Raw genomic sequence first — 24,705 nt, 5'->3', positions numbered from 1 at the left:
CCCGCGTTGCTGTGGCTCTGGCGTAGGCCAGCAGCTTCAGCTCCGATTGGACCCCTAGCCTGGGAACCTCCATATGCTGCAGGAGCAGTCCTAGAAAAGAGAGAAAAACAAACAAATTATTTTAATGCCTATAGCTTTTAAGCCATTTGGGAATTCTATTATTGTCTTCCTCTACCCTCCTAATTACTTCTCTGTATTACTGGACTAGAAAAGCCAAAAACTTTCTCAGATTAATTTGTATTTAAGCTTTTAGATGTGAAATAGTTGCTAGCAATTAGATACATATGTGTGTGTGAAGGTTTGAAAGGAATTCATTTTTCTTCCCTCTTCTGCCCCCACCTCTTTTTTTCTATATCTTGAAGATTTTTCTGCAGTTATCCATTGCCTTGCTGTGTTATCAAAGACTCATTTGTGGCAAAGGCAGCACCTGGACTGTTTTGTTGTGTACACCACCTTTCTTCATGGTTGTGTAGGGACAGTCGTGGCAGTGGCAGTGATGACTTTTCTCATTGCTTGGATCACTTTGTGACACTTTGGATTACAGTTATGTGTTGTTCTTGAATTTAGTGGTTTCATTGGTGGCTCAAGGGGGGGGAGATGGGAGTTCCTTGTGATTCAGTTGTGTGGTGTTCTGGTGTCATTCTTTTTTTTTTAAAATATTTTTATTTTTTCTATTATAGTTGATTTACAGTGTTCTGTCAGTTCCTGCCATATAGCAGAGTGACCCAGTTGTACATGGATGTATACATTGTTCTTCTCATATTATCCTCCATCATGTTCCATCACAAGTGACTAGATATAGCTCCCTGTGTTACACAGCAGGATCTCACTGCTTATCCACTCCAAACGCAGTAGTTCTCATCTACTTAACCCCAAACTCCGAGTCCATCCCATTCTGTCCCCCTCCCCCTTGGCAACCACAAGTCTCTTCTCCAAGTTCTGGTGTCATTCTTGTAGACACATGAAGCCTTACAATCCTATTCCTCCAATCCTTCCAACTGTTAAGCACCTAGTTGCTTTTATTAACCTATGCTTTGCTCAAAATATCTAGTGGTTTCTGTTCCTGGCACTTAATCCTGATTGATCAAAATCAAGAGCATCTTTTGGTGACAAGGTACTCCTCTTTTTTTTGGGGGGGGGGGGCATGCCGGCTGCATATGCAAGTTCCCAGGTGGCCATGGATTGAACCTGAGCCACAGCAGTGACAATGTGGATTCCTTAACAGCTAGGCCACCAGAGAACTCTTCCATTTTGTATACAGTACTGTGCAAACTTTGGATACCTGAAGAATTTATTGTATGTCACTAAGTTATATTGTAGCCTTTTAGTGACTCTTAGTATTCAAAGCTCTCAGCATTCTTATATACCTTTAAATGGAAGGCAAATTACACCTGAATTATACATGATAATTTCATTCCAAGTATTTAATTAAATCTGAGAGTTTAGTGATGAAACTTTTTACAGTTAGTGTGATGAGCCAAGAACATTGCTTCCTATAGCTTGTATGTATCACTGCTTCTTGTACTTATTAGCATGTACACATCACCTAAGGAACTTAAGGGTTTGGTTGAAATGAACATTGAGTAGATGTGGATTGAGACTGAGGATTCTGCATTCCTTTTTTCCTTTTTACGGTGTCACCTGCCGTTTGTCGAAGTTTCCAGGCTAGGGGTTAAATCAGAGCTGCAGCTGCTGGCCTTTGCCACAGCTAGAGCTACACGGATCCAAGCTTCGTCTGTAACCTATACCACAGTTCATGGCAATGCCAGATCATTAATCCCCTCTGAGGCCAGGGATTGAACCCACATCCTCATGGATACTAGTTGGGTTCGTAACCCAATTTAATATCACAAAGAGTTTTCTCCTAGAAGTGTTATACTTAATATGTTTTACATTTAGGTCTGATCAATTATGAATTTTGTATGAAGTCTGAGATATAGGTCAAAGTTGATTTAAAATATAAATTATTGGGAGTTCCCGTCGTGACGCAGTGGTTAACGAATCCGACTAGGAACCATGAGGTGGCGGGTTCGGTCCCTGCCCTTGCTCAGTGGGTTAACGATCCGGCGTTGCCGTGAGCTGTGGTGTAGGTTGCAGACACGGCTCGGATCCCGCGTTGCTGTGGCTCTGGCGTAGGCCGGTGGCTACAGCTCCGATTCAACCCCTAGCCTGGGAATCTCCATATGCTGCGGGAGCGGCCCAAGAAATAGCAACAACAACAACAACAAAAGACAAAAATATATGTATATATATATAAATTATTGGCATTCTCTTGTGACACAGTGGGTTAAGGATCTGGCATTGTCACTGCATTGGCTTGGGTCACTGCTGTGGTACAGATTTGGTCACTGGTCCTGGATCTTTGGCCAAAGGTGTGGCCAAAAATATATCTGTACATATATGGCTATTGGTAGTAGGTAGGAAGATATATAGATGGATGGAGGTAGGTGGTAGGTAGGTAGGTGGATAGATGGATGGATGTCTTAATCTAGCACTGTTTGTTGAAAAGATTCTTCATTTAACTCTTACAGCACTGTTGTAAAAAATCACTGCCGTATTTATGGATCTACTTCTGGCTTCTATTCCTTTGATCTACACAGATCAATTCTTTTGATCTACACAGATCTATTCTTTTGCTAGTACTGTAGCTTTGTAGTATATTTTGAAGTCATGTGGTGGTCTTTTCAAAATTACTTTGGCTATTCTGGTTTTCTTGCTAAATCCATATAGGTTTTACAGTCATCTTGCTGATCCCAAAATCCTATTAGGATTTTGATTGATCTTAAGTTGAATTTGCAGATCAATTTGGCAAGAATTAATATTTTAACTATATTGAGTTTCTCAACTCATGAAGATCATATATTTCCAGTTATTTAGGTTTTTAAAAATTTCCTTCGTTAGTACTTTGCAGTTTACATCATATATGTACTTCACATATTATGTTAAATTTATACCTGAATGTAATACTTTGGTGCTACTATAAATGGCACTTATAATTTTTTTGATTTCCAGTTACTCATTGCCACTGTATAAAAACATGTGTATTAAAAAAAAATTGGTCTTGTCTTCTAAAACCTTGCTAAACCATTTATTTTAGAAACTTGTTTGTAGATCCATGGAATTTTCTACATAGATCATGTCATTACCTATCTGTCTTTCTGTCTGTCTGTCTCTCTGTCTGTCTGTCTGTCTGTCTGTCTGTCTATCTATCTATCTATCTATCTGCTGCCCCTGTGGCATTTGGAAGTTCACAGGCCAGGAATCCAGCCAGTGCCACAGCAGTGACCTGAGTTGCTTCAGTGAATGTGTAACCCACCACACCATAAAAGAACTCTGATCGTATCACTTTCTACAAGAGATATTTTTTTTTTCTTTCTAATCTCTATGCCTTGTTTCTTTTTCTTACCTTAATGGATTTGTAAGGCTTCTTCCAATACAGTGTTGAGTAGGAGTGGTAAAAAATGGACATCCTTGCCTTGTTTCATATCTTGGAGGAAAGCATACAGTCTTTAGTCATTAAGTATGGTGTTAGCTGTAATTTTTCTAATAGGTTACCAATTTGAGGAAATTCTTTTATATTCCTAAATTGGTAAGAGTTTTCATGAGTACTGCATATTGGATTTTGCCAAATGCTTTTTCTCTATCCTACTGTTACTACATTCCTGTGGTTTTTCTTTTAGGCTGTTAATATGGTTAACTAATAATCCTGATTTTTAAATATTTAAATAGCCCTGAAATACTGCGATAAACTTCACTTTGTTGTGGTGTAATTATCCTTTAAAATTTTTTTTATTATAGTTGATTTACAATCTTCTATCTTTTTTTATATATAGCTAGATTTGGTTTCCTAATATTTTGTTGGTTTTTGCGCATGTATTTTGTTTGTTTTGGCTGTGACCACAGCATTCAGAAGTTCCCAGGCCAAGGATCAAACCTGAGCCACAGCAGTGACAATGCCAAGTCTTTAATTTCTAGGCCACTAGGGAACTCCTCTTGGGGATTTTCACATCTTTGATTATGTAGTGGTTTCTTAAAAAGTTTTTGTCTGATATTGATAGTAGGGTGATGCTGGTCTTATAATAGGAATTGGAGGAATTGGGAAGTGTTCCCTCTTCTGTTTTCTGTAAGAGATTATGTAGAATTGGTATTTTTGGGTTCTTTGATGATAAAATTTACCAGTGAAACCATTTGAGTCTTATGTTTTCTTTTACAAATATTTTCCTTGCTTTCCTTCCTTCCTTCTTTCTTTCTTTCTTTTCTTTCTTTCTTTCTTTCTTTCTTTCTTTCTTTCTTTCTCTTTCTTTCTTTTTCTTTCTCTCTCTCTCTCTGTCTCTTTCCTTCCTTCCTTCTCTTCTCTTCTCTTCTCTTTTCTTTATTCCTTCCTTCCTTCCTTCTTTATAGGGCCACACTCATGGCATATGGAAGTTCCAGGCTAGGGGTTGAATTGGAGCTGTAGCTGCTGGCCTACTCCACAGCCACGGCAACACCAGATCTGAGCTGGCCTACACCACAGCCACAGCAACACTAGATCTGAGCCACATCTGCAACCTACACCACAGCTCATGGCAGTGCTGGATCCTTAACCCACTGGTCAAGGCCAGGGATTGAACCCGTATCCTCATGGATACTAGTGGGGTTTGTTACTGCTGAGCCCACCATGGGAGTGCCCTGTGCAAAGATTTTCATTACTCGTTTGGTTTGTTTTATAGATGTAGAAATGCTTGTGTTAGGTATTTCTTCAGTGAGTTTTAGTAGTTAGTGACTTTTAAGGAAATTGGTCTGTTTCATTTATGTTGTGATTTGGGCCTTTTATCTTGGGTAGTCTTTCTAGCGTTTTGTTGATCTTTAGTACTAGTTTTTGGTTTTTCTTTTCTTTTGTTTTTCTCTTATTTTTGTTGACTTCTCTTTATTACTTTTTCTGCTTGCTTTTGATGCAGTTTGCTTTCTTCCAAAAAAAAAAAGGCATTTTTAATCTTCACTACTTATATAAACATTAAATACAATAAATTTCCCCCAAATGATGTTAGCTACATTTCACAAATTTTTGTGTGTTATATTTTCATTTTCTTCAGTTTCTTCAAAACTACCTCTTTGACTTGGGTTATTTAATACAAGACGGCTTATTTTTTTCCAAGTAGTCTGTCAACTTGTTCAGTGCATTAGTGAGAGAGTTGTCTTGAAATTTCCAAGTGTAATTGTGGATTTTCTTTTACTTCTGTCAGTTTTTGCCTTTTGTATTATGAGGTTTCGTTGGGTGCATATTTTCTTGGTAACTTGACCTTTCCACTGTGATGTTTTCTTTAGCAGTAGTAAATTTTCTTTTGAAGTTTACTTTGATACAAATATAGCTGCCGTTGCTTTCATTTGATTAGTGTTTTGCATGACCACATCTTTTTTCATCCTTTTAGTTTCTATATATCATTATATTGGAAAATGTATTCTTATAAACAACATATAGTTTTGCCTTTTATAGAAACTAAACTGTCTTTTCATTTAGTAGCATAAAGATTTATTTTAATTTAAGGTATAATTGACAACATCAGTTTCAGGTGTAAACATGATAACTTGGTATTGTATATCTATGTCTTTTAAATGAGTTTTTCACTTTTTACATCTAATGTAATTACTGATGTGGTTGAATTTAGTAGGTCTTTTAAATAATTTTTTTCTTTAATCCTCCTTTTCTGCCTCTTTTTTGGATTGAAATTTTTAAAATATTCCACTTTGGAGTTCGCTGGTGGCTCAATGGGTTAAGGATCGGGCATTGTCACTGTTGTCCTATGATGCGGGTTTGATCCCTGACCTGGGAACTTCCACATGCCACAGGTCCATACCCCCCCCCCCCCCCCCCCCCCCCCCCCCCCCCGCAAAAGGGAAAAGGGAAAATTCCACTTCATCTATTCATGTATCTCTTGGTGTTTTACGGACTAATATATAAATATTTTAACTCTTCACATTGTACTTGGAGTTATTTTTCTTGTTACTGTTATTGTCATTTTAGGGCCACACTTGCAGCATATGGAAATTCCCAGGTCAGAGGTCAAATCTGAGCTGCAGCAGCTCGCCTACCTGACAGCCACAGCAACACCAGATCCAAGCTGCATCTGCAGCCTAACCTACACTGCTGCTCATGTCAATGCCAGATCCTTGAACCCACTGAGCAAGGCCAGGGATCGAACCTCATCCTCATGGATATTAGGTTCTTAACCTGCTGAGCCACAACAGGAACTCCTGGAGTTAATATTTTGCCACTCCAAGTAAAGTGTAGAAGAAGCCTTATAGCTATGTAGATGCCCTTTCTCTCAGTCCCTTTATATTGTAGTCGTCGTGTGTAGTACATCTATATACATGTAAGTCTTCCTCTCACCATGATATGTTAACATTTTTGGTTTCAACAGTTTTAAATATTTTCAGGAACTAAAGAGGAGAAAAATAGACTGATACTTACTTACCATTTCTGTTACTCCTACTTCTTTCCTGAAGTTCCAGGTTTCCCTGTGGTACCATTTCCTTTCTACCCAAAGAACTTCTTTTAGTATTTCCTTTAGAGCAGGTCTGCTGCTGATGCGTTTTCTTGGTTTCTTTTGTTTGAGAATATCCTTATCTTCATTCCTTAGCTATGCTTTCACTGAATTTAGAATTCTAGGGTGATGGTTTTTGATATTATCCCACAGGGTCGTGAGAGACTTCTTTAATATATATAGATATAGTTGTTAAGACTGGAGAATTTATTGACATTTCTTTTTTTTGTGTGTGTGTGTGTTTTTGCTATTTCTTGGGCCGCTCCTGCGGCATATGGAGATTCCCAGGCTAGGGGTCTAATCGGAGCTGTAGCTACCAGCCTACACCAGAGCCACAGCAACTCGGGATCCGAGCCGTGTCTGCAACCTGCACCACAGCTCAAGGCAACGCCGGATCGTTAACCCACTGAGCAAGGGCAGGGACCGAACCTGCAACCTCATGGTTCCTAGTCGTATTCATTAACTGCTGCGCCATGACGGGAACTCCTATTGACATTTCTTTAAGTTACTGACTCCTCTGTTACCTCCTTTCTGCCCATCCAGTGATCTTTGGGTTTTTTGTTCTAAAATTTTCCTGGTTTTTTTTTATAATTTGAGACTCTTTCCTAAGGATTTCTTTCATTCATTTTAAGGTGTTCACCCTTAAATGTGTCATGTTTTTGAAAGCTGCCTTAGAAGTCTTTGGTAATTCTGATATTTAGATCATCTTGGTGTCAGAAGAAAACAGTTATCAGATTTTTGTTGTTGTTCTTTGGTAAGTTTGGATTCTGTCCTAGATGTTTGGAATGTTATGTTATATGAGATTCTACATCTTTTTAAAATCCTTTAGAGAATGGTGAGAATATTTTACTTGTTTTAGTAAACAAGTCAACCCAGTTAGGTTTTTTTTCCTTATTTTATGTATGGATTGGTTCCATTATCTATTCAGTTTTCAAAGTTTTTGCTATGTTGAGTTTGCCCTTCCCATTCCCACTTAGGTTGATGTAGAATTTGTGTAATTATTTATATCGTAGTTCTGTTCTGGAGGCCTCTCTTCCTATTCTTTGGCTGTGTTCCACACATGCATGGGTTGCATGTGAGTCCATGACTTACTTGGTTCACACATAAAATTAGGAAATCTACTTCTTCATCTCTCTCCTTTCAGTGTTTGCAGCTACACTCTCTTATTTCTCAGGGGCCCTGCATTCCCCTAGGCAGAAGTATAGAGTTCTTTCAGTTTTAGTTTCCTTCACCTTGAGGTGAAGTGTCAAGAGAAAAAAAGAAAAGAAAGTAATAGGCATTCTCCCACACTCTTCTTTTGACCACAGGGTCTCTCCTTCCAGTTCTTCTACTCAGAGCAGTGGGTTTATGCTTATGGTCTGCAGGAGTGTAGTTAGATGGCTGGAGCTGGCCTCAGGGCAGGGCTGGGAGGAATAAGGGACAGAGAAGAAAATATTCTCCCTACTTTCTCCAGCAGCCTTTTGCCTTAGTCCTCTGGCCAAAAAGATGCACTTGTCTCAGTTTTTGGTAATCATGCCTGCTATACAGTATGCCTGTTTGGCCCACTCTTGCACCAAATCCAAGAAATAAAGGGGAAAAAAATCGGGATACATACCATCATCTTATTTGTTCTTCACTTCCCTCATCAGTCTGCCTGCTGTTATTTAATTTTCAGTACTCTGATAGTTGTATGTTGTGTTTTGTCAAAAGTTTTTATTTAGTTGTAAAGTCAGAGAGAGATGCTATAATGAGCTTATTACTCCATTTTGGACAGGATGAGAATTCAGATTGTTCTGTTTTTAAATAAATACTATTGATGTATAACCTTTATATGACTAAAGGGTACTCATTTATACGTGTTTAGTGTGAGTTTTGATAAATGTTTTCTCTCATATAACCAACCATCACATTCAAGAAGTAGAACATTTTCAGTCACTTAGAAAAAGCTCCCTTGTGCCTCTTGCTTTCTACCATTCCCTCCTCATCCTGCCCTGAATTACTTTTTGGTGGAGAATATAAAGGATATTTAGACATATGATTAATAGTTAAATGAGATCTTTAATATTCTTTTGGATTCTCCTACATGGAATAATCAAAGGAATATTAGATCCAGGTTGTCCTAAACTAGAATTCACAACTATTCTACTTAATAAGGAGCATGATATTGGGTAGTTTTTGTAAGCTTCTGGAACCCAGTCATAGTTTTCTCATATTTAAAATCAGAGATGACTGTGTTTACAGAGTACTTTGAAGATTTAATGAGTTGTGTAAAATACCTTCTACAGGGCCTGGGATACAGTAGATACACAGTAAATTTTATTGCCCCATCACCTTTCCTTATATGCAGTGCACATAAACGACTTGAGCCAGCTGCACTGAGATGGTGACCTAAATATGTTTATTTAGTTACTGTTGTGAAATATCTTCTGCCCTATAGCATAGAACCCTGGCAGAATGTAGGTATTTTGACATTATCATGTGATTTAGACAATTTTTTTCTGTAATATTCTCTTGGGAAACATTTTTGAGCATGGGCGTCCAATACAGTATGTATATTTTATTTATTTATTTATTTATTTATTTATTTATTTATTTATTTATTTTTTGTCATTTCTAAGGCCACTCCCACGGCATATGGGGTTCCCAGGCTAGGGGTCGAATTGGAGCTGTAGCCATCGGCCTACGCCAGAGCCACAGCAACGTGGGATCCGAGCCGCGTCTGCAACCTACACCACAGCTCACGGCAATGCCGGATCGTTAACCCACTGAGCAAGGGCAGGGGTCAAACCCTCAACCTCATGGTTCCTAGTAGGATTCCTTAACCACTGTCCCACGATGGGAACTCCTTTTTTTTTTCTTTTTTCTTTTTTTTTTTCTTTTTCTTCATAATAATTTTTGAAGAAGCAGTAACAGGTTTGGGAACCTCTGGATAAGAGACCAATTTTTGATCTGGGAACTCAAGACCCAGAAAAGGCACTTAGCAACAATAAGTCAAAGAGGGCATTTCCCCTCCTGTCCCCTTTATCTCTTTGCAAGTTAAGACTCTTAGCAATTCCTGAAATATTTTTTCCCCAAGTGCACTGTCTAGTGGCAGAGAATATATAGTGCATAGAGTGCTGCAAAGCTATAGTTGCGGAATCCCAGTGGATACTAGTTGACCTAATTTTTCCACTTGATAGGATTATTTCCCTTATTGTACATATGACTAAATGAATTAACTATTTCAATTGCATGGCAGATCCTGTTGTGAAAACCTATTGTATCATATTTATGAGAAAGAGCTGGACGCATGACAGTGTTTATATATTCTATACAGATATTATGACTTTGGATCAGCTAGATTCATTTCTTTTCATTATTAACTCTTGTAGATGGGTTGTATTTTTTTGGAGTGCTGTGAATCTTTTAGGAGAATTCTTACGAGTTTCGGTCCAAGAAATAAGGAATAACTAGATGGATTAGCAAAATGTGCCTAGAGTGGAGGGTTGGGAGTTACCATGTCTGCATTTTTGACTTTTTTTAGGTATGTGAATGCATGTGAATTTTTCTGTGACAGATAGTATTATTGAGGATAATTGAGGATTTCTTTCATAACAATATTTTTATACAGAATTACCGTTTTTGTTTTTTTTTTTTGTTTGTTTTTTTAGTGCCACTTTCTTGGCATATGGAAGTTCCCAGGCTAGGGATCTGAGCTGAGTCTGTGACCTACACCATAGCTCATGGTGACACCTACCTGATCTCTGACCCATTGATCAAGGCCAGGGATTGAACCCACATCCTCATGGATACTAGTCAGATTCATTTCTGCTGTGCCACAACAGGAACTCCAGGCTTACTTTTTTAATACTATGATCTAACTATGGTGAAATAGTTTATATACAAAGACCTTTTTTGAAATGTTACTTGATGTAGTGAAATTATACATGAAGTAATACAAATAAGCAGACTCAGGTTTGAGTTTCACTTTTGATATTGTCACTAGCTGTAGTTATCTTTGAAAGAATCAGGTTTTGACTCCTCTCTTAGGTGCCATTGTATTTCGAGTTAAAATTCTGCTAATTTCATGGGAAATGGATATATTTGTGACATCGTTGAATGATAGGACAGTAAACTTTGGGTTTATTTCATGGTGCTACCCTTTCCTGAGATAGCAGTTTAAAATTATAAATTATCCGTACAGATATTTTGTCATTTTCATAAATATCTCTGAAGGACCTTCTCACTCAAAAATGGTTTGGACCCATTTGAACTATTCAGTACATAAGGTGTTAGAAGTTTTATTGATTTACAGTGTATTGATATGGCAGTTGGTTTTGAAATCTTTATTGCAAACAGTTCACTTTAATTAATGCTTTATTTAATGTAGTAGTTTTTCATTTAATTTCTTCTTTGCTTATTTTGAATTCTTCTTTAGAATCCCATGGAAACTTGACATTAGTTTGACAAACTATTTTTAAATAATCTTGATTATATAATTAAAAGTTTGGGAGTTCCCATAGTGGCTCAGCGGAAATGAATTCGACTAGTAACCATGAGGTTACAGGTTTGATCCCTGGCCTTGCTCAGTGGGATAAGGATCTGGCGTTGCCATGAGCTGTGGTGTAGGTTGCAGATGCAGCTCAGATCTGGTGTTGCTGCGGCTGTGGAGTAGTAGGCCGGTGGCTACAGCTGTTTGACCCCTAGCCTGGGAACCTCCGTATGCCGGGGGTGCGGCCCTAAAAAGACAAAAAAACAAAGTTTGTGTTTTCTTAATGGAATAAAGAAATATCTTAGGAATTTTGGGTGGGGTGTTATAGAAATTTAAGTTCAGCCTAAAAATTCACTAAATGTCAATGAAGTACTATTACCTTAAAATGACTTTTTTTCCCCCTTCTTTAGAATCCAGCAACTATCACAAGAATACTCCTTAGCCACTTCAATTGGGATAAAGAGAAGCTAATGGAAAGGTAAGGAATTATATTGTGAGCTTTGCACTTAGAGGTGACACGAAACTTTTGCCTTTGAACTGAATTTATGAGACATAGTAAGGAATTGATTTATGTACCAAGATATGACAAACCATCATACAACTAGTATTTGCTTTAATATCTCATATTCTCTGTCTCTGAATTTTGCAATAAACTTAGTGTTAAGGGAATTCAGACTTAATGTCTCTTATTTTATCTTAGAGGTGAAGTGTGGGGTCTCTCCTTCATTATATTCTACAGTGTATCCTCTTGCATACTCAGAACTAAAAATAGATTTAAAAAAAATCACTGGATATATTCTTGGAACACATGAATAAAATCTCTCCTTAATTATTCAGAACTTTCTTGCTCATAAACCTTTAAATTTATCTTAGGCATAATAATGACATTTATTCAATAAGAACAAAATAAAGAAGTTGCTCAGGATATCCTGACCACCAGAATAGCTCAGTTTGAACTGGTTCTGTGGTTTCAGGGCAAGATTAAAGTCCATTGGGTACTTTGTCTCTGGAAATGTTTTTGGTCCTAAAAGGGAAGAAGTTACGGAGACTGGAGAATACAATAATAGTGCCATTCTTAATCTTTTTCTTTTCCTTAGAAGAAATGTGGAGTACTTTGTGGTAGGATGACAGCTTTTATTTATTCTGTCAGCTTTGTTCTGTCAGTCTAAAATTAGTAATTCTTAATTATTGAGCCCTGTGTGCCAGGCATTATTTCATTTTATCCTAGTGATAGCTTTATGGAGCTACAAATTACTATCCCCACTTAATTGATAAGGAAACTAAGACTTAGAGCTTGATGCATTTATCTAAGTTTTTTGTCGCAAGGAATTAGCACTCAAACTCAGGTTTGTTGGACTCCAAAGCTTATGTTCTTAAACACATACTATACAGCTTTCCTGTGGTTCACTGAAGAATAAAATGCTCCTTGATTAGTATGATCTTTTTCTTTTCCCTTTTTCTTTTTAGGGCCCCACCTGTGGCATGTTGAAGTTCCCAGGCTAGGAGTCACATCAGACAGACCTAGAGCTGTCGGCCTATATCACAGCCACACCAAATCTGAGCCACATCTGCAACCTACACTACAGTTCATGGCAGTGTGGGATCCTTAACCCATTGAGTGAGGCCAGGGGTTGAACCCTCATCCTCATTGATACTAATTAGGTTCATTACTGCTGAGCCACAACGGGAACTCCCACTAACTAGTATGTTTAGATTTAACTACTGACTTACCTTAATTTATACAGGAGTACTATACTATTTATATCCATGCCCTGCACAAGACAAAGCCTGTAGCATACTTTTCTTCTCTATCCTTCTCTCTCCCCCTCTCTGTTGGATAAGTTGGTAATATTTGAATTTTCCATTTTATGTTAAGCATTTTTATTATCAATATATTTAACTTTTTTTCCCTGCTCGTTTGTTTCTTGCATCCCACTGTTTTATCTAGATTTACTTTTTTTCCCTCTAGAATAATACATCCTTCAGTCATTTAAGTTAATTACATGTGATTAGTTTTTGAGTGCTCTAAAAAGAAATCCATAGTATTCTGAAATTCAGGGGTAGGTTTTGAAAACATAGACAGTTGGGCACTTTAAGTCTGAGGACTCACATTAGTTTTGGGAAATTCTTAGCTGTTACTTCGTTAATATTACTTTTTTTCCATTCTCTTGATGCTTTCTACAATTCCTCTTGATTACATTTTGAAACTTCTGCATCTCTCTTTCACTTTTTTTCAAAATGCTTCTTTTTGTCTTCCTACTGTGGTCTGTGAAAGTTCCTCACGTTTACTTAATTCACTAACTTGCTTTTCTTTCTGCATCCATTCTGCTGTTTAGCCATCTTGAGTTATTTATTTCAACAGTATACAGCTTACTCATTTTAATTATTGTTTTGTGAGTGCTGTCTCTTTTGGCATATTAACTATGCTTAACACTAGTTTTCTTTTAGACTGTTTACCAATAGGTAAACATAGTGAGGATATAAAATATGTATTGGTATTTTGTGTACTCTTCAGAGTATATTATTTTCAAATTGGTCACATTCTGAGCTATAATACATTCCAAGAAAAATTGGTGTTCTAGTTTCACTTTACTAAATAACTCTTAGAATCAAAAAACAAAATTATTAAAATAATTAGAACCAAATAATGAGATGACAAATGTGGGATTCTGCTGAAGAGGTATAGGGAAATTTATAATTTTAGTATCTATAAGAAAAAGATAAATAGGTAGAAAATTAAGCCTTTGAAACAGGAGGTTAGAAAAATACAAAGTTAACCCAAAGAGAATAGAATAGGTATTCCTAAAAAAGCAACATTAATGAACTAGAGAACAAAAATAAATAAAACAAAAGATTCTTAACCCACTGCACAACAGCGGGAATGCCAAAAGATAAATCTTTGAAATGGATTTTTAAATGGGGGAATATCAAGAGAATGAGGATACAAGCCATAGATGGAGGAAATGTTTGCAAAAGATACCTGTTTTCCAGAATACACAAAGAATTCTTGGAATTCAATAGTAAGTAAACATTTAAAATGAGCACAAATCTTAATAGACACTTCGTCAAAGAAGATATACAGATGTCAGATAAGCATATGAAGAGATACTTATATATCATTAGGGCATTGCTAATAAAAATGACATTGCTAGTTAAAATCACCGCAACGGACCTGTTAGAATGGCCAAAATCCAAAACACTGACACAACCAAATACTGATGAGCATTTGAAGCAATAGGAGCTCTTCATTCATTGCTGGTGGGAATATAAAACGGTCCAGCCACATTGGGTCTGGTTTGACAGTTTCTTACAAAATGAAACATACTCTTACTGTATAATCTGGCAGTCTTGGTTCTTGGTATTTACCCTAATTAGTTGGAAACTTAGGCCCACACAAAACCTGCCCATGATATTCAAAGCATCTTTATTCATAATTGCTAAAGCTTGGAAACAATCAAAATGTCCTTCAGTAGGTGAATGGATGAATGAACTCTGGCACACTAGACAGAAGAATATAATTCATTGCTAAAAAGAAATGAGCTATCAAACCCTGCAAAGACATGGAAGAATCCTAAAGCATATTCCACTGAGTGGCAGAAACAAATCTGAAAAGGTTACATACCATGTGATTCGAAGGATATGACATTCTGGAAAAGGCAAAACTTTGGAGATAATGAAAAAAATCAGTGGTTGCCAGGGGTTAGAGAGAAGGAAGGATGAAGATACGGATCAAAAAGGATTTTTAGGGCAGTGAAAGTTCTGTATGAAACTGTCATGATGCATATATATCACTGTACATCTGTCTAAACTCATAGAATGCACAATACCAAAAGCGATCCCTAATGTAAGCTAGGTGATAATGATGTCAATGTAGGTTCATTGATTGTATCAAATATACCACTCTGGTTGAGATGTTGAGAGCGGGGAAGGTTGTGTGTATGTAATGGCAGGGAATATACTGGGAATGCTCTATACTTTCTGCCTGGTTTTGCTGTGAACTTAACACTGATTTTTAAAAAGTAAAGTCTATTTTGCAGTTCCTGTGGCTCTGCAGGTTATGAACCAGACTAGTAACCATGAGGATGCGGATTCAATCCCTGGCCTTGCTTAGTGGGTTAAGGATCCGGTGTTGCTGTCAGCTGTGGTGTAGGTCACAGACATGAGTGAGATTCCACATTGCTGTGACTGTGGTGTAGGCCTGCAGCTGTAGCTCCAGTTCAACCCGTAGCCTGGGAACTTCCATATGCCGCCAGTGCAACCCTAAAATAAAGAAAAGCAACCAAAAAAAAAAGTAGTCTGTTTTGAAAAATGGGAGGGAACTAACCTGTTGGCAAATGTGATTGGGGTAGGAGGAAAAGGCACAAATAAACAACATTGGAAATAATGCATAATTATGGATAGGAAAAATAAATTAATACTGTGTATGCATACTCCTTTTACCATTACATTTGAAAACTTAGAAATGGAAGTTATGGAGTTCTTGTTGTGGCTCAGAGGAAACAAATCTGACTAGCACTTAGGATGCAGGTTCAGTCCCTGGTAGTGCTCAGTGGGTTAAGGATCCAGAATTGCTGTGAGGTGTGGTGTAGGTCTCAGACGAGGCTCGGATCCTGCATAGCTGTGCTTGTGGTATAGACTGGCAGCTGTAGCTTTTTGGATCCCTAGCCTGAGAACCTCCATATACCGTGGGTGCAGCCCTAAAAAGACAAAAAAAAAAAAAAAAGAAAGAAATGGAAATAAGCTGCCCTAATGCTCCCTCAGTCTTTCCCACCCCACCAGGAAAAGAAGTAGGAAAACAGCCATGGAAAAATGTAGTAAATATTATGCTAAAAGATCCCTCTCCTTCTCCAAAAAGCACTAGGTGATTTTTATGGGCAAATTCTAAGAAACCTTTAAGGAACTGATAGTTCCTATTGAAGATTATTTCAGAACATAGAAAAAGGACATCATTAATTCATGTTAGCCAGATTAGAATAATCCTGGTTACTGGAGTTCCCTTCGTGGCTCAGTAGAAATGAATATGACTTAGTAACCATGAGGACACAGGTTTGATCCCTGGCCTCGCTCAGTAGGTTAAGGATCTGGCTTTGATGTGAGCTGTGGTGTCCTCGCTCAGTAGGTTAAGGATCTGGCTTTGATGTGAGCTGTGGTGTAGGTTGCAGACGTGGCTCAGATCTGCTGTTGCTATGGCTGTTGAGACAGGCCAGCGGCTACAGTTCTGGTTTGACCACTAGCCTGGAAACCTCTACATGTGGGTGTGGCCCTAAAAAGACAAAAACAACAACAACAAAAAAAACTGGTTATGAAATCTGACAAAAGGCAGCATAAGGAAATCGTCTTTATTATGAACATAGCTGTTGAATTCATGAATAAAATAATAATTGAATTGGAGGAATTAATGGTCTAGCAGGATTTCTTCTAGGAATGCAAGAATGGGTCACCACTGGGGAAAAACTCATCGTATAACATTTACCATTAACAGGTTAATGAAGAAAAACCAAAAGGTAATTATAATAAATGGTAGCAGAGTATTTGATAATGTGCATTTACCCAGGAGTTAGAGAAAACAATTTTTCCCAAACTATTAATTTCTTAGGTTAATAAAGGGCATTAACTAATAATCTGTGGCAAATTATATTTAATTTTGAAACATTAGAATATGCCCCTTAAAGTCAAAGTTACTGGCTGTCACCATCATTTAAATGTATTTTAGTGTTGTCTTGTGGCACAGTGGGTTAAGGATCTGACATTGTCACAGGGTGAAGGTTTGATCCCTGGCCTGGGAACTTCTAATTTCTGCATGCCATGGGCGTGGCTCCTCCCAAAATTTTAAAACTATATTTGGAAGTTCTAATCAATAAAATAATACATAAAAAATTAAATAAGGGTCATAAAGATTGTTTTGGGGAATAGGGGAATTATGGATTTTTTAAAGGTTCTTTATATATTCTGTGAATTTTCCTCAGAATCACAGGAAGGCTTTTTAATAACAAAATGACTTTTAATTCAGAAAATACAAGCACTCATTTGTGATGAAAATACTTTTTTTTTTTTAAAGCAAGAGAATTTCTAAGTGGACAATATAATCATTTACCTACGAAACTTCAGAGAATCAACTGATAAAGTATTAAAGTGGTTGTAAATTAGAATCACCTGAGAATTTTTTAACAGTGCCAATGCCTAGGGCACTTTCCATTCCTCCCTTTCCCTCCACCCTCATAATTCCTTGGAAAATGAAAAGAAACACGAAATATCAAGCATCTTAACTTCAGTGATAACTGTGCCTCCGAATTCTTAAGTATAAAAATGAAGGTTACTCATATGATACCTGTAACTACTTAGGATCCCAAGAATCACAAGAAAAGGTAGACAGTATGGTCAATAAATTTTCTTACCTAGCATTAAAAAAGAAATCTTGTGGAGTTTCCCATGTGGCGCAGCGGAAATGAATCCAGCCAGTACCCATGAGCATGTGGGTTCTATCCCTGGTCTTACTTAGTGGGTCGGGGATCCGGTGTTGTTGTGAGCTGTGGTATAGGTCGCAGACACGGCTCTGATCCCTCATTGCTATTGCTGTGGTGTAGGCCGGCAGCTCTAGCCCCAGTTCGACGCCTAGCCTGGGAACTTCATATGGCTTGGGTGCAGCCCTAAAAAAGCAAGAAAATAAAAAATTTAAAAATCTTGCTTTCCAGTTGGTAACACAGACTATATTCAAATATTCTTTATTCATTTTGATGTACTTAAAGATACTTCAAAATACTAAGATGAGAATTATTTTAAATTTTGTCCTCTCCATTATTTCTTTATGCTAGGCATATAAATGTTTCTTTTATTCATTAGTGAGCTGTAGTTCCTGCCCTAGAAGGAGAAACTCATAGTCTAGTGAGGGCAGTAAAGGTATAAATAGATTCTTGGCAGTAATTCTTCTTACTTGCCCCCTTGACTTAAACAAATCTGTCCTGACCCTAAATACTAATGATTTATTCTTTTTGTTTGGGGGCAGTTTAGGCCAGCAGCTGCAGCTCCAATTTGACTCCAAGGCTGGGAACTTCCATATGCTGTGGGTGTGGCCCTTAAAAAAAAAAAGAAAAAGAAATACATTTTGGTGAAGGTGTGGAGGGACTGGTTGACAAGGGGACCATTTTAACTTTTTGGTCTTTTTTTGTTTCTAGTAGCAGCTTTCCAGACTCTTGCCTTTTTTCTTCTTACTTAGCCTTCTGCTTTTTAACTCTGTAGATTAATTTCTCTTCTGTTTTACAAATTAAATAGAATTTTCTCTGTTCACTAGATTTTTTCCCATCCTCCTCCAGATAAGGCAAAACAGAGCAAATCACAGAATCAGAAGAGCAGCAGTAACAAATCTGCCCTTCTTTTAGGCCAACATTTATTTACATGTTGGCTTTGATTCTGTCATAATTTTGGTGGGATATTGCTTTCTTTATTTCATTTGTCGTATCTTGAACCTTCTTCTTTTCCTGTATATCATCAGGATTTTTAGTTGTAAATAAACTTTGAGGTTAAGTAGAAAATACATTAAATATTGAGAATTAGCCATGAAGTCTGTAAATCCTGGGAAATGCTAAAAATCACTGTGTCAGCTGTTTTAATGGAAGTGTTGTTGCTGCTGTCATTGGGCACAGGCATCACAGCTCATGTCATCAAATGTTGGGCATGTGGCACCATGACTCCTACTTCTTCTGTTACACCCTTTGAAAGATGGATTATATCCTTACCTCTTTGACAGAATTAATTCTTCATTGACCCTTCTTCAGTACTATGCTTTACATAAACTGCAGATCACTCTGCTCCTGCTAAGCCATTTATCCTCCCAGCAGGAGAGCCTGAGAAAGTGAGTTGTCCTTCCTTTTCTATTTATGACAAATCAGTTTCTGCCTGCCTTTCTAACTCTTCTCTTCATTTCTTATATTCCACTTTAGTAGTACAAAAGTTTTTAAAGTAGTCATCAAATCTTTTTTATGTTGTTTCAACTTTGGAAATGTTTCCTTTATCTGACACAGGGCTTCTGTGGTTATTACTGTAGGCTATTGGCTCTATAGCTCTAGGGAATACCTTTGGAATTGTGTCTTTGGCCTTCTCCTGGCATGCCTTCCTTATTGTCCTTTTTCCTAATCGTCTTTCAAAACTCAGCTTAAGGTTTGCCTCTAAGATGACTTTTCTTATTACTTTATATACTCAAGACTTTTAATTACTCCTTCCTTGGCTCTTTAATATGTATTTGGTGTAATATTTCACCACTTTAGTTAGAGGTCATTGTGTAGAAAATACCTCTTTCATTCCTAGCACCTAACACAACTCCTAATGTATAGTTAGTGTTCAGTAAGTATTTTAATTAAGTTCAGCCATTTCTAGGTTTTCTTTTCTACAGTAGAACTATTATATAACTTATGACATGCATGTAAATCAGATTTCATTTGGCAGGAGTTGGAGACAAAACCCACCCACCATCACCACCCTGTGCCAAATTAAGCTCCTTCAGAGTTGGTAACAAGTAAAAAGTCAACATCTTCTTTCCTGTGGCTCAGATTTCTTTTTTTATAGGTCTCTTTTGATAAATTTTAAAACTAATTTTAGTTGATAGCATAATAAGGTGGGTGTTAATGAGTAACTGGTGTCTGAGGTAAGGGGACATATAGATGGCTGATGGCTCACTACTTTTATTTATTTGTTTATTAAAATATTAAAGTATATTTGACTTACAATGTTGTACCAATTTCTGCTGTACAGTAAAGTGACTCAGTCATTGATATATTTATGTTCTTTTAAAATATTCTTTTCCATCATGGTCTATCTCAGGAGTTTAGATATAATTTTGTGTGCTATAGACTAACGACTTTAAAATGGACAGGTGTGATAAAAGAACCTTAAAAGCTGATAGTAGTCTTTACCAGACTGTGTTACAAAAAGCTTTCTTTCTACTTTTTGTTCTGAAGTATTAATGCCCATTTAGTGATTAAGTACTAGAGTGAGCCTTTGTGTGTTATGATAATATAGAGCTTTTCTTAAACACATTAGTAATATATTGTTTCACAGTTAACTGTTGGAATGTGAAAGTAAACTTGGTTTTTCAGACTCCTGAGTTTAGTGATAACATTCATCACTAGTCTTCTACAGTATAGTGGGGTTTTTCCTCTTTAAACAACTCAGGTATTAGTGGGGAACAGTATATGGAAAGCTGGAAATGTACCATCCTGTTACATACTATAGTGATTAAGAACATGGGGTCTTTGCTCCGTGAATTTATTTATTTTTGTCTGTTCTGTTGTCCTTAGCCTTCTTGTATCCTTACTACTTCATATATTTCAAGAATGTTTTTGACTCTCAGTTGTGTGTAAGACCTTGGGCATAGGTTTGACGATAAAGAGGTATGCACAGCAGTGTATCATACAGTTTCTACCCCCAGAGTACTTAGATATAAAGCGTTATGGGAATACAGAAAGGGTACTTTCTTTTTTTTTTTCCACTGCTAAAATGTCTTTGTCTTTTATTTTTTTCCTTGCCCAGCTCTAAACAAAACTATAGGACTGAAATTAACAATCCATTAGAATCGGCAATAATTTATGAAAATCATGACGTTTTCTCTTTTTTTCCTTTTTTTAGGGCCGCTTCAGCAGCATACGGTGGTTCCCAGGCTAGGGATCTAATCGGAGCTACAGCTGCCGGCCTATACCACAGCTCACAGCAACGCTGGATCCTTAACCCACTGGGCAAGGCTAGGGATCGAACCCGCAATCTAATGGTTTCTAGTCAGATTTGTTTCTGCTGCACCACGATGGGAACTCCATGACATTTTCTTTTTTAAGTAATTAAGAATCGTTAAATTATTCAAAGTGTACAAAGTCCAGAGAGTCAGGGTGAGGCTTCCAAGGCTTCCTGGGGTAAGAGAGAGGGCCCGAGGAGAACCTTGGAGTTTGAAAGACAAAGGGAACATGATGTCAAAGTGCGGACTAGAAATATCACTTAAAAGAAAATAACACTTCTGAAAATATTGATAAGAGCAACAGTAGCACCTGAACAGTGGGTTTGTGAGGAAGGAGAGAGAGAGTTTATAGAAAAACAAAAACAAATCTTTTTATTAAAATGAGACAAAGGCCAAACTTTACTAGTTAACTATGACAGTGTTTCTCCTATAGATATCAGAGGGTAACAGGTAATGATTTTAAAAGAAAACAAAAACTGCATTTGAGCTTTTTTCTGCTTAGGCTAGAACTCATTCATTTTGTGCACTATAGAAAATGAAATGTGAGATATTTTATCATTATCAAATTCTGCATAAAAATTATTTTTTCTGTGTGTTTTTCACTATAAAGGAAGTCTGTGTTTTTAATGGACAAGCTTTGAAAAAAAAGTCATTTTGGTTTTCAAAACATAACCAAAAACTGAAGTAATCTGAAGTAAAATGCTGCTGTGACTCAGACTTTAGCCTGCTAATCTGTGTACATAACTCTTTTGGTCCATGCAGACCAGAGGCACGTGGAGCTTTTTCCTTTGGGCCCCGTATTTCTGATTTCGGTGGGAAAGAATTTATTGATAAGATGGCATTTGATTGGACTTGGAAGGGCAAGACGCTTTAGGAACCTGGGCACTTCAGGTTCAGAAAACAAGTTGGCATGGGGGAATTTAAGGAACATATGTTGAGTGGTAATGAGATTTAGAGTGGCTAGAGTACATGAAGAATAGAGGGGAGATGATTGGATGTGTTGAGTAGGATGTACATTAATGGAGAACCTTGAATGCTGAGCAAATAAATTTGGACTTTTCCCCTGCTGAAGGGAGAGCTCTTGAAGGTTGTTTTATGGAGAAATGTGATAAAAAAGCATTATTGTAGGAAAAAATGTAGTAGCATTATGAGCTAATTGGAGGCAAGAAGACCAATTGGAAGACTGTTTCAGTAATCTAATTAAAAGAAAAATGTTGGCTTGACTTAGGGTGGTGACAGTTAATTGAAGGCAGAGTGTGGACAAGACGTGAAGGAGTTTTAACGAGAAAATACAGGAGACTCTGGGAAACTTTGGAAATTTGGACCATTCCATCCATCAAATACAAAACACAAGCTGAATGGAATATTGAAACATCTTTTAAAAAATCAAGAACATCAGGGAGTTCCCGTCGTGGCGCAGTGGTTAACGAATCCAACCAGGAACTATGAGGTTGCGGGTTCGATCCCTGCCCTTGCTCAGTGGGTTAACGATCCGGCGTTGCCGTGAGCTGTGGTGTAGGTTGCAGACGCGGCTCGGATCCAGCGTTGCTGTGGCTCTGGCGTAGGCCAGCAGCTACAGCTCCGATTCGACCCCTAGCCTGGGAATCTCCATATGCCGCAGGAGCGGCCCAAGAAATGGCAAAAAGACCAAAAAATAAATGAATAAATAAAAAATCAAGAACATCAAAGAATTAGTAAAATAGGAATTAGAGGGTTAAGCCTAAGAGAATTTGGAAATCTAGACAAATGAACCAAGCACCCCAGTCTGCTTTGCTCTGGAAGTATATGCCAATCCAGACAAGGTAGCTGGGAGACTGAGCTGTGATTTTGTTGTTGTCATTGGCCTTTTTTATTGAGAAAAAAAGTTGGAGCCCTCTGCCCACCGAGGGTGAGGATTAGGTGAACCAATTTTTCTAAAGACTGAAGTTAGTGTTCATGTCATCTGGGTGGCTCAGAAAAGCTTAAGCTTGAAAATTGGATTAAGGTGGTCCCAGACTGTTAATGTACCCAGGCATATGATGAGGCAATTGTAAATCTTTTCTAGGGAAAGAACAGTAAGGTCTCAAGCTATTTACTCAAATTAATTTTGTAATTAAAACATACTAATTTGGAACTCCAGATATTAGAATTACGTAGACTTACATGAAAATATTATGCTCTCATCAGAATTGAGAAGTATGAGCTGTCATACAGATTTGAAAAAACAACTTATTAAAGTAAGCAAAATTAGCTTTGAATTAGATTTACAGCAGATTGGACAAAGCTAAAGAGAGAGGTTCAGTGTGTGAGATCAAAACTATTCGGAATTAAGTATGTCATACTAAAAGATGGAAATAATACACAAGAGAAGTTAAGAAATATAGAAGATATAATAAGGTCTCCATTGAGCTTGTGAAAGGATGCTCAACATCACATGTTAGAGAAATGTAAATCAATATTACAATGAGGTACCACCTCACATAGGTCAAAATGGCCATCATTAAAAAAAATCTATAAATAACAAATGCTGGAGAGGATGTAAAGAAAATGGAAACCTTCTAAACTGTGGTTGGGACGTCCACTATGGAAAACTGTATGGAAGTTCATCAGAAAATTTAAGGATCGAGTTACCATATGATCCAGCAGTCTCACTCCTGGGTGTATATCTAGACAAAACTATAATTCAAAAAGATACATGCACCCTTGTGTTCATAGCAGCAGTATTCACAGTAGTCAAGACATGGAAACAACCTAAATGTCCATCGACTGATGAATGGATAAAGATTTGGTACATATATACAGTGGAATACTACTCAGTCATAAAAAATGAATGATGGCATTTGCAGCAACATGCAAGGAACCAGAGATTTTCATACTAAGTGAAGTAAGTCAGACAAAGACAAATACTGTATGATATCACATATATGGACTCTAAACTATGACACAAATCAACCTATCTACAAAACAAACAGACTCATGAACAAGGAAAACAGACTTTTGGTTGCCAGGGGGGAAGAGTTCCATTCTAAAGCATGGTGGAAAAGAAAACATTTTTAAAAAGAATGTATATATTCTTTTTAAAAAGAATGTATAAATGAATCACTTTGCTGGACAGCGGAAATTAACATAAAACATAACATGGTTAATACTTCAGTTAAAGGTAAAAACTATGAACATAGGTGAAATCAGCCCATTTTAAGAGCAGAAAATTGATCAAAATAAAATTTCAAAATTGAAAGAAAGCACAAATAACCATTTTAAAAAGAAACAATGAAGTTAGCTAGTGGTGCAGCTGGTGAAGGATCCAGCATTGCTGCAACTGTGGCCAAAAAAAAAAAAGAGTTCCCATCGTGGCTCAGTGGAAACAAAACTGACTAGTATGCATGAGGACAGGAGTGTGATCTCTGGCCTCGCTCAGTGGGTTCGGGATCCAGCCTTGCCGTGAGCTGTGGTGTAGGTCGCAGACTTGTGTAGGATCTGGTGTAGGCCAGTGGCAGCTACAATTTCACCCATAGGCTGGGAACCTCCATGTGCCGAGGGTGCAGACCTAAAAAAAAGAAAAGAAAAAAGAAACCAGGGTTCCTGCTGTGGTGCAACGGTATCAGCAGTGTCTTGGGAGTGCTGGGACAGAGGTTCAGTCCCTGGCCCAGCACAGTTAAGGATCTGGTGTTTCTCTGATATGATCCCTGGCCCAGAAACTCCGTATGCCTCGGGCAGCCATAAAAGGGGCGGGGGAAAAAAAAAAAGCAAATCTCTCCACGTTTTCACCACTACTTCTTTCCCTACCCCCTCCCTCTTCCTCCCTTTAAAAGAAATAAAAAGAGGAACTTTCTTAAGCTAATCTATAAAAACATCTGTAGGCAGTATCATAGTACATGCTGAAATGTTGGAAATATTTCCCTTTTAGATGGAGTTCAAGGCATGGATATCTGTTATCTTTATTTATGTTCAACATTATACTTGAGGAATTCCCGTCCTGGCTCAGCAGTTAGTGATCCCAACTAGCATCCATGAGGACTCGTTTTGATCCCTAGCCT

The 24,705-nt window shown here is 37.5% G+C and overlaps 1 protein-coding gene across 2 annotated transcripts in view; it reads left to right on the top strand.

The window, feature by feature from the left end:
- ARIH1 (ariadne RBR E3 ubiquitin protein ligase 1) overlaps positions 1-24,705 on the top strand; it is a 116,794-nt gene that overhangs the window by 33,568 nt on the left and 58,521 nt on the right. For both annotated transcript variants that reach the window (XM_047797307.1, XM_047797308.1), the window contains one exon: positions 11,382-11,449. In XM_047797307.1, coding sequence (XP_047653263.1) covers positions 11,382-11,449 — 68 coding nt within the window. The remainder of the gene's footprint in view (positions 1-11,381; positions 11,450-24,705) is intronic.

This window comes from Phacochoerus africanus, chromosome 9 (genome assembly GCF_016906955.1).
Source record: "Phacochoerus africanus isolate WHEZ1 chromosome 9, ROS_Pafr_v1, whole genome shotgun sequence".
Lineage (NCBI taxonomy): Eukaryota > Metazoa > Chordata > Mammalia > Artiodactyla > Suidae > Phacochoerus > Phacochoerus africanus.
Note: the sequence above shows the minus strand (reverse complement) of the source record. Positions and strands in the feature narration are given on the sequence as shown.